Genomic DNA, 14,096 nt, shown 5'->3' with positions numbered 1-14,096 from the left:
GGGAGCCTTGTGGGGCCAGGCAGAAAGGGCCGCTGGGCTCCCTCCTTGGCGCCCGATCCTTCCTCAACAGCATTGTTGTTGTCTCTGTGTTCCTCACTCAGATGCGGCCGGGCCGATCTAGGCTGGGCGAGGAAGACTCTGACGTAGATATTGAAGGGTTTGATGAGGATGAGGATGGGAAGCCTAAGACTCCAGCCCCAGTGAGTATCGTCGGCTCCGCCTGGAGTTCGTGGGTCGGCTCCTGCTCTCGGGGCAGCACAGGGCCTTTCTTCTGAGCGAGGCTGGAATGCAGGCCAGGCACAACCATTTCGGTAGAAAGAGGTGGCATTGCTGGTGAATGGTGTCAGCGGACAGAAAGACGTTGTCCTCCATGTGCCAGAATGCCTTCTTCCTCCTACCGTTAACCCTTCCTTCTGCCCTGACAGGAAGCTGAAGATGGAGACGGAGACCTGGCCGACGAGGAGGAAGGTCTGGCCCAGCAGCCTCAGGCCAGCGTGCTTTACGAAGATTTGCTCATGTCTGATGTAGAGGATGATGACGATGATGGCAGCGACGAGGAAGGCGACAACCCTTTTTCATGTAAGATTTCAGAATCATAGAGTTGGAAGGGACATTCAAAGGCCAACTAGTCCAACCATGCAGGACAAGCACAAAGTACCCCCAACAGATGACCATCCAGCCTCTGTTTAAAACCCTCCAATGAAGTCACTTCAAGCACACTCCTGAGGCTGAGAGTTCCACTGCTGAACAGCTCTTCTTGCAGTCAGGAAGTTCTTCTTAATGTTCAGGTGGAATAATAATAATAATAATAATAATAATAATAATAATAACAACACTTTATTTGTACCCCGCTACCATTTCCCCAAGGGACTCAGTGCGGCTTACATGAGGCTGAGCCCGAACACAACAATACAAGCAATAATCAGAACAATACAAGCAATTAAAATAAAACATAAACATATAACAGTATCAATGAGACAACATACAATTAAAACTATGGGAAGGCCAAATGTAAAATTAAAATTGGAAATAGTGCTGAACATGGATGAACAGGTGATAGTGGCGTTTGTGGAGAGACATATGAGCAGACCAAAAAAATGTAAAGTGCTTTAGAGGGACAAAGTGCTATGGGATCGTTAATCCGGGAAAGCACACTGGAACAACCACGCCTTCAAGCTCCTCCTGAAAACTGCCAGGGTTGGGGTCTGCCTGATGTCCTTAGGGAGTGAGTTCCAGAGTCGAGGGGCCACCACCGAAAAGGCCCTCTCTCTCGTCCCCACCAATCGCGCCTGCGATGCTGGCCGGATCGAGAGCAGGGCCTTTCCAGATGACCAAAGAGATCGTGTAGGTTCGTATACAGAGATGCGGTCACGCAGGTAGTGCGTCCCAAACCATTCAGAGCTTTGTAGGTAAGAACCTGCACCTTGAATTGGGTCCGGTAAATGAATGGCAGCCAGTGGAGCTCCTTGAACAGGAGGGATGACTGCCTTTCCTGTAATTTGAACCCATTGCTCCGAGTCCTAGTCTCCAGGGCAGCAGAAAACAAGCTTGCTCCCTCCTCCCTATGACTTCCTCTCACATATAATAATAATAATAATAATAATAGTAATAATAATAATAATAATCTTTATTTATACCCCACTACCATCTCCCAAGGGACTCGGTGCGGCTTACATGAGACCGCACCCACAATACATCAATAATAAAAGCAATAACAACAAATAATACAAAACAATAAAATAAAACTCATAACAAAAAATAAGCAATAACATTAACAGTAACACAGTGATGTTTAAAAACCTATGACTGGGCCAAATGTAATAATTAAAATTTAAAAGTAATGCTGAGCATGAACAGATGAAATATGAACTAGGATAGAGTTTTCAGAGAGGGATGGGGTGTGCAGACACTCCCAGATCCATAGTAAAGAACATATTTATACATGGCTATCATGTCTCCTCTCAGCCTCCTCTTCTTCAGACCAAACCAAAGATGCCCAGCTCTTTAAGCCGCTCCTCATAGAATCAGAGAGTCCTGGAGTTGGGAGACACCTGGTGGGCCATCCAGGCCAACCCCATTCTGTGAAGAAGCAGGAAAATCACATTCAAAGCACGCCCAACAGATGGCCAACCAGCCTCTGTTTCAAAGAGGCTTTTATGAGTGGTTTGGCCAGCATGAATATAACTGAAAGGCCTTGCAGCTTCAGTGGCTGCTTCTCATTATTTTCTCCAGACCCTTGGTAATTTTCGTCGCCCTCCTCTAATAATAATAATAATAATAATAATAATAATAATAATAATAATAATTTATTTATTTATTTATATCTCGCTCCATCTCTCCGAGGGGACTCGGGGCAGCTTACATGAGGCCATGCCCATCAATACAGTAAACACAATATTACACAAAAGCATAACACAATATAACACTGGACACATTGTTAAACTACAGGCTCCAGGGTTCCATAGCATTGAACCAAGGCAGTTCAAGTATATTCATTTTACAGCATAGATGCACACATCTGGCTTCTTTTTTGTTACTGAAAGCTTTAATGTTCTAATGCTTGTGTGTTTTAAAGAAGAAATTGTAAACATGCAGCAACTGCAATGTGCACCTTTTTTGGCCAAATGACAAGGAGTGCATATTTTGGCCAGGCTTTAACACATCTGGTTAAACACATCACCAGCAATGATAAGATCTACCAAACAAAAGGTTACCACTTCGAAGCTTTGGGTCGGCATAAGCTCCTGTCAGCCCACCTTACTGTTTACCTGAGCCAGTGATTCTCAACCTGTGGGTCCCCAGATGTTTTGGCCTTCAACTCCCAGAAATCCTAACAGCTGGTTAACTGGCTGGGATTTCTGGGAGTTGTAGGCCAAAACATCTGGGGACCCACAGGTTGGGAACCACTGACTAAGCAGTTCGAAAACAGCTTTAGAGAAATTAGATACCACTAAAAGATCAGAAATTAGGTACTGCTTAAAGATGCGACAACCAAAATGAACAAGGAAATCCTGATGGCTCCTTTCCTGTAATTTGAACCCATTGCTCCGAGTCCTAGTTTCCAGAGCAGCAGAAAACAAGTCTGCTCTCTCCTCCTTTGATTCACCTCTTGACCAATTTCTCAGTAAGAGCACTATGTCCAGGTGACATGAGCTTGACCAGAGGCCAGACATAAGGAGCTACAACACCTCAGTGAGCCATGTTCCTTTTCTCTGTATGAGGGTTTATGAGGCTTCGATTCCACAACAGAAAGTTACATTCACTGGTGCAACCAGTACTGTGTCCATCTCTCGGGAGTGCTTTGATTGTGTCTTCCTGCCTGGTTGGAGTGGGTTGCCCTGGATGACCCTTGTACACTTGTCTAACTCCCAAGACATTTTAGAGTCATTCCTTCTCAAGTCTTATGCCATTCTTTTATTAGTTCTAAAGCGTCCCTATGTGTTGGCTGAAAGGTGCAAAAAGCAATGACCCTGCAGGGCAAACATTCCCTCCTGTAAGCTAAACTCTATAAAACTGGGTGGGAGCCACTCAATCTGGCCATGTCTGGCCCTCAAAGGGTTGGGACTGTAAGCAAGGCCAATAACTTGAAACACTGTTGAACTTTGGAGGACAAATAAGAGCAGAGGTTGAACTGCAGGAAGAGCAGGATGTGTTTCATATATGAATGAGGGCAGGGATGTTGCAGTCTGGATGGCAGAAATGCTTGAAATGCCATTGCCATATTTCTGCAGCCACAATATGGTCTCTACTGGTCTAGACTGGGCTATACTGCACGATACTGGGCTTTTACTGTTCGTTCATTGTATTGGTTTTGCATTTTATGTATTTTATTTCTGGTTTTGGTATGCTTTTGTGTTATATTGTGTTACTGTATTTTTGGGCATGGCCTCATGTAAGCCGTACCGAATCCCCCTGGGGGAGATGGAGCGGGGTATAAATAAAGTATTATTATTATATAGCCGGGAGCCCCCGGTGGCTCAGTGGGTTAAACCCCTGTGCCGGCAGGACTGAAGACCGACAGGTCGCAGGTTCAAATCCGGGGAGAGGTGGATGAGCTCCCTCTGTCAGCTCCAGCTCCCCAAGCAGGGACATGAGAGAAGCCTCCCACAAGGATGATAAAACACCAAATCATCTGGGCGTCCCCTGGGCAACGTCTTTGCAGACGGCCAATTCTCTCACACCAGAAGCGACTTGCAGTTTCTCAAGTCGCTCCTGACACGAAAAAAAAATTATGTAGCCCTTTTTGGGTGAGTGGGCTTATTAACAAAAGACCCTCCTCATCTTTGTACAGCAGAGTAACTTATTAGTAGCAGCATGGCCCTGCACCAGTAGCCCAAAGTGATAAAAAGAACAAAAACACAGAGACCAATGTTATCTCTTCTTTAGGAGGCTTTTCTTTATAGCAAAATAACATGGTTGCACTATTTACAAGAGTAAGGTTTCCGTAACACAAAGAAAGTTCTTTATACTTCCTTCTTTCCTTCCTCGCCGGGCTTCTTTTTCATGCAGATAAACAGCTTTGCTCTCACAGAGCCTACTCTCACACCGAAATTACACAGCAGCTTCACATAGCTTTATACACAAGGCTTCTTTCACTGAAGCTTCTCATACCAGGCCTTCTCACATTTGGCCTTCTCAGAGACTAAGGCCTACCTCACACTGTGAGGCCTACCTCACACAGAGGCTTCTCTCACAGACTAAGCCCTACCTCATACTGTGAGGCCTTCTCACAAACTGAGATTTTTCTTTAAAAACTCTAAAATTAAAACAGCAGAGGTAAAACAATCAGGGATATTAATCACCTCTCAACAAAAGATTGCTCCAGGCACTGCCAGGCCATCAAATGCTAATCAAGGTGGTCAGTAGAAACATTCACACCTAGCTCCAGCAGACAAGAGGACAAGAGTTCCTTGTCTCACGCTAGTCATTCCACAGATATATAAACCCATTTTCCTAGTTCCAACAGACCTCACTACCTCTGAGGATGCTTGCCATAGATGCGGGTGAAACGTCAGGAGAAAATGCCTCAGAACATGGCCATGTAGGCCGAAAAAACCTACAACAACCCACTGAGATCTTTCTCCCACTGAGGTTTACCTCAGACTGAGGGCTACTAAGCTACAGGCACTCCTACAGTGCTTGATTCACATTTTTGTAATTAAGAATACCTAGTTAATTTTTAATATTTCTGACAGATAAAATGTCATAAAAGTCTGAGCCTGTTCCCTGCCAAAGCCAGGAGCAGGGCTGACACCTGGTTTTGATGTCTTGCTCCTGTTGTGCCCCATTGCTGCAACTGGAGCATGACTTAGATCCTAGCAGCCAAGAGTTTGTTCTTGGTTTAAAAAGAAGCAGGAAATGGCTGTGCTACTACCTTTCTTCATTTGGTCATGAAGATCTGGCTTTTGTTAATTATGAGGCAGAAGAGCATTGATGCTGCATTTTGAGAAAGGAAAACTTTAGTAACATGGAGATACGATTCATGAGAGGATGAGAGAAGGGATCTCAATGCTCTCACCACATCAAATTTACCCATTTCTTGCTGGAGTATTTTTGTGCTTTCCCATAACAGCAGGGATATAACAATTTTCAGAATGTTGTTGTTGTTCATTTGTTGAGTTGTTTCCAACTCTTCGTGACGTCATGGACCAGCCCATGCCAGAGTTCCCTGTCGGCCGTCACCACCCCCAGCTCCTTCAAGGTCAATCCAGTCACTTCAAGGATGCCATCCATCCATCTTGCCCTTGGTTGGTCCCTCTTCCTTTTTCCTTCCATTTTCCCTTAACAGCAGGCATATAACAATTTTCAGAATAGAGAAACTCAAAACCTAATTTTAAAATGGTGTTATCTCTTGCTCTGGAGCCCCCGGTGACACAATGGGTGCTGACAGGACTGCTGACCGAAAGGTCTGGGGTTTGAATCCAAGGAACGGGTTGAGCTCCCATTTGTCAGCTCCAGCTTCTCATGTGGGGACATCAGGGAAGCCTCCCACAGGATGGTAAAACATCTGGGTGTCCCCTGGGCATCATCCTTACAGATGGTCAATTCTCTCACACCAGAAGCAACTTGCAGTTTCTCAAGTCGCTCCTGACACACAAAAAAAAAATCATGCTCTTTCCTTTCTTGGTATTTTTGCCACCCTTGATGATTTTCAGAATGATAAAGAGCTGAAATGCTGTTGTGGAGGCGAATGCCTTGGGAATGTCTTCATTGATGAAGGAAAGAAGATGTTGTGCCATATCTAACCCTTCTGGTCACCTCTTTCAGCCAATCAGCTGAGCGAAAGCGGGAGCGATTCTGAAGTGGAGTCCAGCGAAATAAGGCCCAAGCAGCCCCACGTCCTCCAAGAAAACACTCGGATGGGCCTGGACAACGAAGAGAGCATGATGTCGTATGAAGGGGCTGGTGGGGAGACGTCGCATGCCATGGAGGACAGTAACGCCAGGTGAGCAGGCAGTGGAAGCCATTCAGGCGGAAGCCTTAGGCCCAGTGGTTTCCCAGATCTTGTTCTGGCTTCATAGTAATAATAATAATAATAATAATAATAATAATAATAATAATAATCTTTATTTATACCCCGCCACCATCTCCCCAAGGGACTTGGAGCGGCTTACATGAGGCCAAGCCCAACAACACATCAAAAACAACAAGCAATAATAAAAACAAGCAATAAACAATACAATTAATATAACTCACAAGTAGACAATAACACACAAGAATTTAAAAACCTACTTAGGCGATCCCTCATTTTCCGAGGATGATTGTATTCCAATATTCTTGTGGGTCCGTATGTGGCTGTGGAGCCCTATTCTTGCTCTGCATCTTCTTCCGCAGTGAGGGCATTGGTTTCCAGGTGGAAGGCGGTCTCGGTCGGGGTTGGCTTGATGTGCCTTCCTCTTGAACACGCTTCTCCCTTTCACCCTCCATTTGTGCCTCCTCAAATTCTGCATTTTTGCATTTCTGCAGCACTGCTGGTCACAGCTGACCTCCAGCAGGAGCGGTCAAGGGCCAGGGCTTCCCAGTTCTCAGTGTCTATGCCAGAGTTTTTAAGGTTGGCTTTGAGCCCATCTTTAAATCTCTTTTCCTGTCCACCAACATTCTGTTTTCCGTTCTTGAGTTCGGAGTAGAGCAACTGCTTTGGGAGACAGTGGTCGGGCATCCAGACAACGTGGCCGGTCCAGCGGAGTTGATGTTGGAGGACCATCGCTTCAATGCTGGTGGTCTTTGCTTCTTCCAGCACGCTGACATTTGTCCGCCTGTCTTCCCAAGAGATTTGCAAGATTTTCTGGAGGCAGCGCTGATGGAATCGTTCCAGGAGTTGCATGTGACGTCTGTAGACAGTCCACGTCTCACAGGCATATAGCAGGGTTGGGAGGACAATAGCTTTGTAAACAAGCACCTTAAAAAACTATGGCTAGGCCAGATGTAATAGTTAAAACTTTAAAAAATAAATGCTGGACATGAACAGAGGATATATCTATTAGGAGGGTTTAAAATCAAAAGTAAAGAGCAACCTAACGGGTATTTAAATAATTCCCTTGCATTAAATTCCCTCGCATTCTTCAGTGTTAGGATGCCTCCGTAATCCTTGATTACTAATTATTATTATTTATTTGCCACATTTAGATCCAGCCTTTCTCAACCCCCGAAGGGGACTAAGGGCAGCCTTACAAAGGCAACAATTCAATACCATTTACGTATTAATACATCAGTAAATAAACAATTCGTTGAAACCAAACCCATTAAAACATAGCATTAAAACATCAATTAAAATCACATGATTGAAATCGTATTCCGTATTAACAGTAAGATCTTTAATGTAACATCCGCTGCCATTTTTGATCCCACCTCTGTGCATCCTTGCACCTAGAAATTGGAACATAGACTTGGTTTGGCTCTGGAATTGAAAGGCTTCCCACCTTTATGCCAAATAGAAGCTGTTTCTTTCAAGATCAGAACGGTTTATTTATTTATTTATTTATTTATTTATAGCTTTTATATTCCGCCCTTCTCACCCCGCAGGGGACTCAGGGCGGATTACAGTGTACACATATATGGCAAACATTCAATGCCAATTTTTGACATACAAACATATACAGACATACACAGAGGCTATTTAACTTTTTCTGGCCGCCAGGGGAGCTGTCGCTTTCATCGTCCATCTGTGATGCTGATATAGTACTTCCGCATTCCCCACATGCTTCCATGTTGGAATGCTCTGCTGGAGTCTTCTTTATGGCCTCATAAATTAGTTAATTTAGCCTCCCCACACTTTAAGGTGGTACCTAATTTTCCTACTTGACAGATGCAACTATCTTTCGGGTTGCAAAGGTCGACAACAAGCTACACAATTGGTTGGAAACCTACTACAACCCGGGCTGGCTTCGAACTCATGACCTTTTGGTCAGAGTGATCTTAATGCAGCTGACACTCAGCAGGCTGCGCCACAATCCCGGTGTTGTTCTGGATTTGAAAGGGAAACTGGTTCAGTCTTGACATTTCTGATGGGGTGAAGGTCTGTTGCTGTTTTTCCAGTTGCCACGGCCTGTCATATCACCAAACTAAAACTTCAAAAGTCTGAAGAGCCATTTAGAAATTCCTGGGAGCTAGTCCTAGCTTGGGAGCCCCCGGTGGCACAGGTGGTTAAAGCGCTGAGCTGCTGAACTTGCTGATCACAAGGTCGTAGGTTTGAATCACACATACACACAATTGATGAAAGGATGTCTTAAGGAAAATGGAGCAGACTTTTTTCTGTTGCCCTGGAGACTAGGACTCAGTGGAGCCATGGGTTCAAGTTACAGGAATGGAGACTTCATCTCAACTTTGGGAATAACTTCTTAGGCTCCTTCTTTAATAATAATAATAATAATAATAATAATAATAATAATAATATTTTATGTATTATTTATATTTTATGTATTTTATTTGTACCCCGCTACCATCTCCCGAGGGACTCGGTGCGGCTTACATGAGGCCGAGCCCACAACACAACAATAACAATAACAGCAATAATACAAAAACAATACAAAACTCATATCAAAATAAGCAAAAACAACAACAATAACACGACACATTTAAAAACCAATGGCTGGGCATTAAAAATTTAAAAAATAATGCTGGGCATGAACAGGTAGCATGTAATTGGAATAAAGGTTTTGAAGAGGGAAGAAATGTGCAGACAATCCAAAATCATTTTTAAAGTGCGTTTGAGGACATATTGCTGGGAGTTTTCTTAATCTGGGAAGGCACACTGAAACAGCCACGTTTTCAGGCTCCTCCTGAAGACTGCCAGAGTTGGGGCTTGCCTAATGTCCTTGGGGAGTGAGTTCCAGAATTGAGGGGCCACCACCGAGAAGGCCCTCTCCCTTGTCCCCACCAATCGCACTTTCGATGGTGGTGGGAGCGTGAGCAAGGCCTCTCCAGATGATCGAAGAGATTGTGTGGGTTCGTACACAGAGATGCTGTCACGCAGGTGGTGGGTCCCAAACCGTTTAGGGCTTTGTAGGGAAGCACCTGCATCTTGAATTAGGTCCGGTAAATGAACGGCAGCCAATGGAGCTCCTTAAACAGGAGGGTTGACCACTCCCTGTAAGGAGCTCCAGTTAGCAACCTGGCCGCCGCTCGTTGAACCAGTTGGAATTTCCGGGCCGTTTTCAAGGGTAGCCCCACATAGAGTGAATTACAGTAGTCTTTGGAGGTTTTTAAGCAGAGGTTATGTGGCCATCTGTCAGGAATGCTTTCATTGTGCTTTTCTTGCATGGCAGAAGTGGGTTGGACTGGATGGCCCTTGAGATCTCTTCCAATCTTATTATTCTATGATTTTCTGTTTCATCTCCAAAATGCAATAAACAATAACGGAGATCTCCTTCTTTCCTAGCTATGGTAGCTATGAGGAGCCTGACCCAAAGTCGAATACCCGGGACACTAGTTTCAGCAGCATTGGTGGCTATGAGATTTCGGAAGAGGAAGAGGATGAGGAAGAAGAGGAGGAGGAGGAAGAGCAGCGGTGTGGGCCCAGCGTTTTGCGTCAGGTCCCTCTCTCAGAGGATGAGGAAGACAGTGAGGACTTCCAATCCATTGGCGGAGACAGTGATCTGGACTCAGATGAGTAAAGCCATCTCACCATGAACAACACCTTTCTGAGGCCTGATCGACACCATTTTGCTGTTTCTTCTCCACTGAAATTTGGATATCTTCTGCTGCTAATCAGAGCTCCACCCCTAGTTTTGTTTTCTGTTTTGTCCTTGCTCATATTTGTACCTTTTCTATTATTTTTCTCCCCTGTACAAAACAGACTTACTCCCGGTCCCATTTTTTACCTGTAAAATTGTATATTTTCAAATGATATGTGAGTCAGTTTGTCTCTGTGAAAATTCGCGTTTGTGTGTGTATGTGTCGATGTAAGTCTGTGTGAGTATTAAGGGGCTGATGTGAGTCATACTTGTTTGGTCACAAGATCCTTTCGCTCCCAAACAACATTTCAGCACAGATGCTGTATTTACAGCTCAGGACCCGATGTGTCAAAAGACTTGCCAAACCGTGAATAAACCTTTTCCTGTATAATCTGTTCTGTTTCATGGAGGCTGGAGCTCTGCAGCCCTTTGGAGACACCATACAGAAGGAAAATAGACAGATAATGGGGGAAACATAACTGGGAATCTTCTTGTCAATACTGGTTTATGGGGAATCTACTGGTTATATTGATACTCTTGTATAGGGGACCTAGTGGTTATTTGCAATACTGATTTATATTACTACTGTTATGCTATAGGGAATCCCTTGTGGCCTGTGAGTCTGATTGTCTTCCAAGAGCAGAGTCTTGGCGCTGGGTCCATAAGTGACTATAGAGATTTATTCTGGATCTGTACTGTGTTTCTTTCACAATGAGGACATTGCAGTTAAACGCCAAAAACCCCAAAAAAAACTCCAAGATGATGGCAACCAGACTGATTGATAACTGCCAAATAGAGGGAGAAAACGTGGATGCAGTGACAGAATTTGTATTTCTAGCCATGAAGATTACTGCAGATGCGTTGGCGGGGACGAGAGACAGGGCCTTCTTAGTGGTGGCCCCTTGACTGTGGAATGCCCTTCCCAGGGATATAAGATTGGTCCCCTCCCTCCTGACTTTTCGAAGAAAGGTTAAAACCAGGGGTTTTTTAGCAGGCCTTTGCTAACTCAGAATAATTACACAAAATCATGGAACGACCTGACGATGCAATTGAATAATGATTTTAACAAGGAGATGCCCACAACAATGTTTTTACAGCTTTGTATGGTCTTTTTTATATTTTTATATTTTATGCTAAATGTTTTAACAGTATTTTATGATTGTTTTATTTGTTGATTGTTTTATTTTTTGCCAACTGTGAACTGCCCTGCGTCGTCTTTGGGCTGAGAATATGGCAAATAAAATAAAATAAAATGCAGACTGCAGCCAGGAAATCAGAAGATTTCCTTCTTGGGAGGAGAGCAATGACCAATCTCAATAAAAGAGTGAAGAGTAGAGACATCACACTGGCAATGAAGATAGGCATAGTTAACACAATGGTTATCCCCATAGCAACTTATGGATGTGAGAACTGGACCATAAGGAAGGCTGAGCGAAGGAAGATAGATGTTTTTGAACTGTGGTGCTGGAGGAAAGTTCTGAGAGTGCCTTGGGCCGCCAGAAGATCCAATCAGTCCATCCTCCAGGAAATAAAGCCTGACTGCTCTCTGTATGGAAGGATCTTAGAGGCAAATATGAAGTACTTTGGCCACATAATGAGAAGACAGGAAAGCTTAGGGGAGACAATGATGCTTGGGGAAATGGAAGGAAAAAGGAAGAGGGGCCGACCAAGGGCAAGAGGGATGGATGGGATCCTTGAAGTGACTGGCTTGACTCTGAAGGAGCTGGGGGTGGTGACGGCTGACAGAGAGCTCTGGCGTGGGCTGGTCCAGGAGGTCATGAAGAGTCAGAAGCGACTGAACGAATAAGCAACAACAACCGGGGGGGGGGGGGGGAGGACAAAGCCCCAAACAAACAATGGTTGAGGCATGGAGGACCTTTGGAAGACATTGAGGAAGCCCTGGGAGTCTGGGAGTGTGCTGCTTTCCTCTTGAATCTCTCCAGATTTCATCTGTTTGTGACACCCAGGGTCTAAGTTGTGGTATTCTTGAAGTGACTGGCTTGACCTTGAAGGAGCTGAGGGTGGCCACTGCCGATAGGGAGCTCTGGCCTGGGCTGGTCCAGGAGGTCTCGAAGAACGACTGAACGAATAAACAACAACATTCTTCATAGTATTGCTATTCATTAATCAAATTAAATCAGGCCCTTGTCTCTTGTCCCCTTCAGTGCAGAATCATAGCGGTGAAGATGGGAAATAAGGTTGGGATCTAACACCCCATCCCTGTTTGGCACATGGCCCCACCTGAAAGGGGCTACTTTGGGGGCATTCCTGTGCAAGACTGTGCCCACAGAGGATTTTCATAAATATGTTGGGATCTACTGGATAGGCTTTTGAAGCATGTGAAATGCAATGAAAATGTAATTCAAAAAGCCTTGTTTAATATCAAAGTATGGAAAGCAATGACCAGTCTTGATAAAATGGTGAGGAGTAGAGACATCACACTGGCAACAAAGATCCGCATAGTTAAAGCAATGGTATTCCCCATAGTCACCTACGGATGTGAGAGCTGGACCTTAGGGAAGGCTGAGCGAAGGAAGAGGGATGCTTTTGAACTGTGGTGTTGGAGGAAAGTTCTGAGAGTGACTTGGACCATAAGAAGATCCAACCAGTCCATACTCCAGGAAATGAAGCCCAACTGCTCATTGGAGGGAAGGATAGTAGAGGCCAAGATGAAGTACTTTGGCCACATCATGAGAAGAAAGGAAAGCTTAGAGAAGATGATGCTGGGGAAAATGGAAGGAAAAAGGAAGAGGGGCCGACCAAGGGAAAGATGGATGGATGGCATCCTTGAAGTGACTGGATTGACCTTGAAGGAGCTGGGGGTGGTGACGACCGACAGGGAGCTCTGACGGGTCCATGAAGTCACGAAGAGTCAGAAATGACTGAACGAATGAACAACAACAACAAGGAAAGCAGGGGAAAGGAGTCTTGAGGGAAGGAAGACTTGATAGATTTAGCCTGACTTGGATGACATCCCACTTGCCTCAATGCATTGAGCCCAAAGGCAACCCTAATGGAGAGTTTATTGGGATTCTGAGAGTTTTCCGGGCTTTATGGCTACGCTCCAGAAGCATTCTCTCCTGACATTTCACCCACATCTGTGCCAGGCATCCTCAGAGGTTGTGAGGTCTGTTGGAAATGAGGCAAGTGGAGTTTATATACATGTGGAATAATGTCCAGGGTGGGAGAAAGAACTAGCCTTTGAAAATGACCAGTTCTAACTCAGCCCCACACATTGTCTAATACGGCCTTATTCTTCCTACCAGTTACCCAGATTCTTTCCTCTATTTGGCCCTGGAATGAACAGCCACAGACCCGTACCTCATATTATTTTTGCCTGCCATAGCATTGCACTTAATTTTCGGGGGCCCTAGCATTTTGGGGCTTGCACTAATCTTGGCCTGGCCTTTTAAATTTTTAATTGCCTTGAACAGGCAGGATTACTTTTTATATATGTGTGTTATGGCGACGATTTTTATGCTTATATTTTGTTTGTTAATCTTATAGTGTTTTTACTCTGATGTTTTGTGATATTACTTGGGAACCGCTCTGAGTCCCCTTGGGGAGATGGAGTGGTATATAAATAAAGTATTATTATTATTATTATTATTATTATTATTATTATTATTATTGTCTGTTGGAGGCAAGTGTGAATGTTTAAATTGGCTATTGTGCAGGTACAACTGTGGCAGGAGTTCCAATTTTGTTTGGTTTGCATTTAATGTTTGTTATAGTCCTAAGTTTCAGGGACTCTGCAGATAAGAGGCTTCTTTTGGCTGCAATCATAGGGCAAGCTGCCTGTCAATTATAGTTAGGTTCCCTAGTCCCGCCCCCCTTTTTGGGTTTTGGAGGGAATAGGAGCCAATTTGAGTCCAGTCCACACAGAGAAGTCTTTCATGCAGGACATAATACCAAGAGCTCCTG

The 14,096-nt window shown here is 44.5% G+C and overlaps 1 protein-coding gene across 2 annotated transcripts in view; it reads left to right on the top strand.

Moving 5' to 3' along the window:
- TAF1 (TATA-box binding protein associated factor 1) overlaps nt 1–10,563 on the top strand; it is a 62,473-nt gene extending 51,910 nt beyond the window's left edge. The window contains exons 37-40 of one of the 2 annotated variants that reach the window (XM_067471602.1): nt 102–200; nt 426–579; nt 6,268–6,445; nt 9,878–10,563. In XM_067471602.1, the coding sequence (XP_067327703.1) occupies nt 102–200; nt 426–579; nt 6,268–6,445; nt 9,878–10,112 (666 nt within the window). In that variant the 3' untranslated portion in view covers nt 10,113–10,563. The remainder of the gene's footprint in view (nt 1–101; nt 201–425; nt 580–6,267; nt 6,446–9,877) is intronic. The other variant, XM_067471604.1, reaches the window with a different exon arrangement.
- The last annotated feature ends 3,533 nt before the right edge of the window (nt 10,564–14,096 follow it).

This window comes from Anolis sagrei, chromosome 10, assembly GCF_037176765.1.
Source record: "Anolis sagrei isolate rAnoSag1 chromosome 10, rAnoSag1.mat, whole genome shotgun sequence".
NCBI classification, from domain to species: Eukaryota; Metazoa; Chordata; class Lepidosauria; order Squamata; family Dactyloidae; genus Anolis; species Anolis sagrei.
The sequence above is the reverse complement of the archived record's forward strand: the minus strand, read 5'-3'. Positions and strand labels throughout refer to the sequence as shown.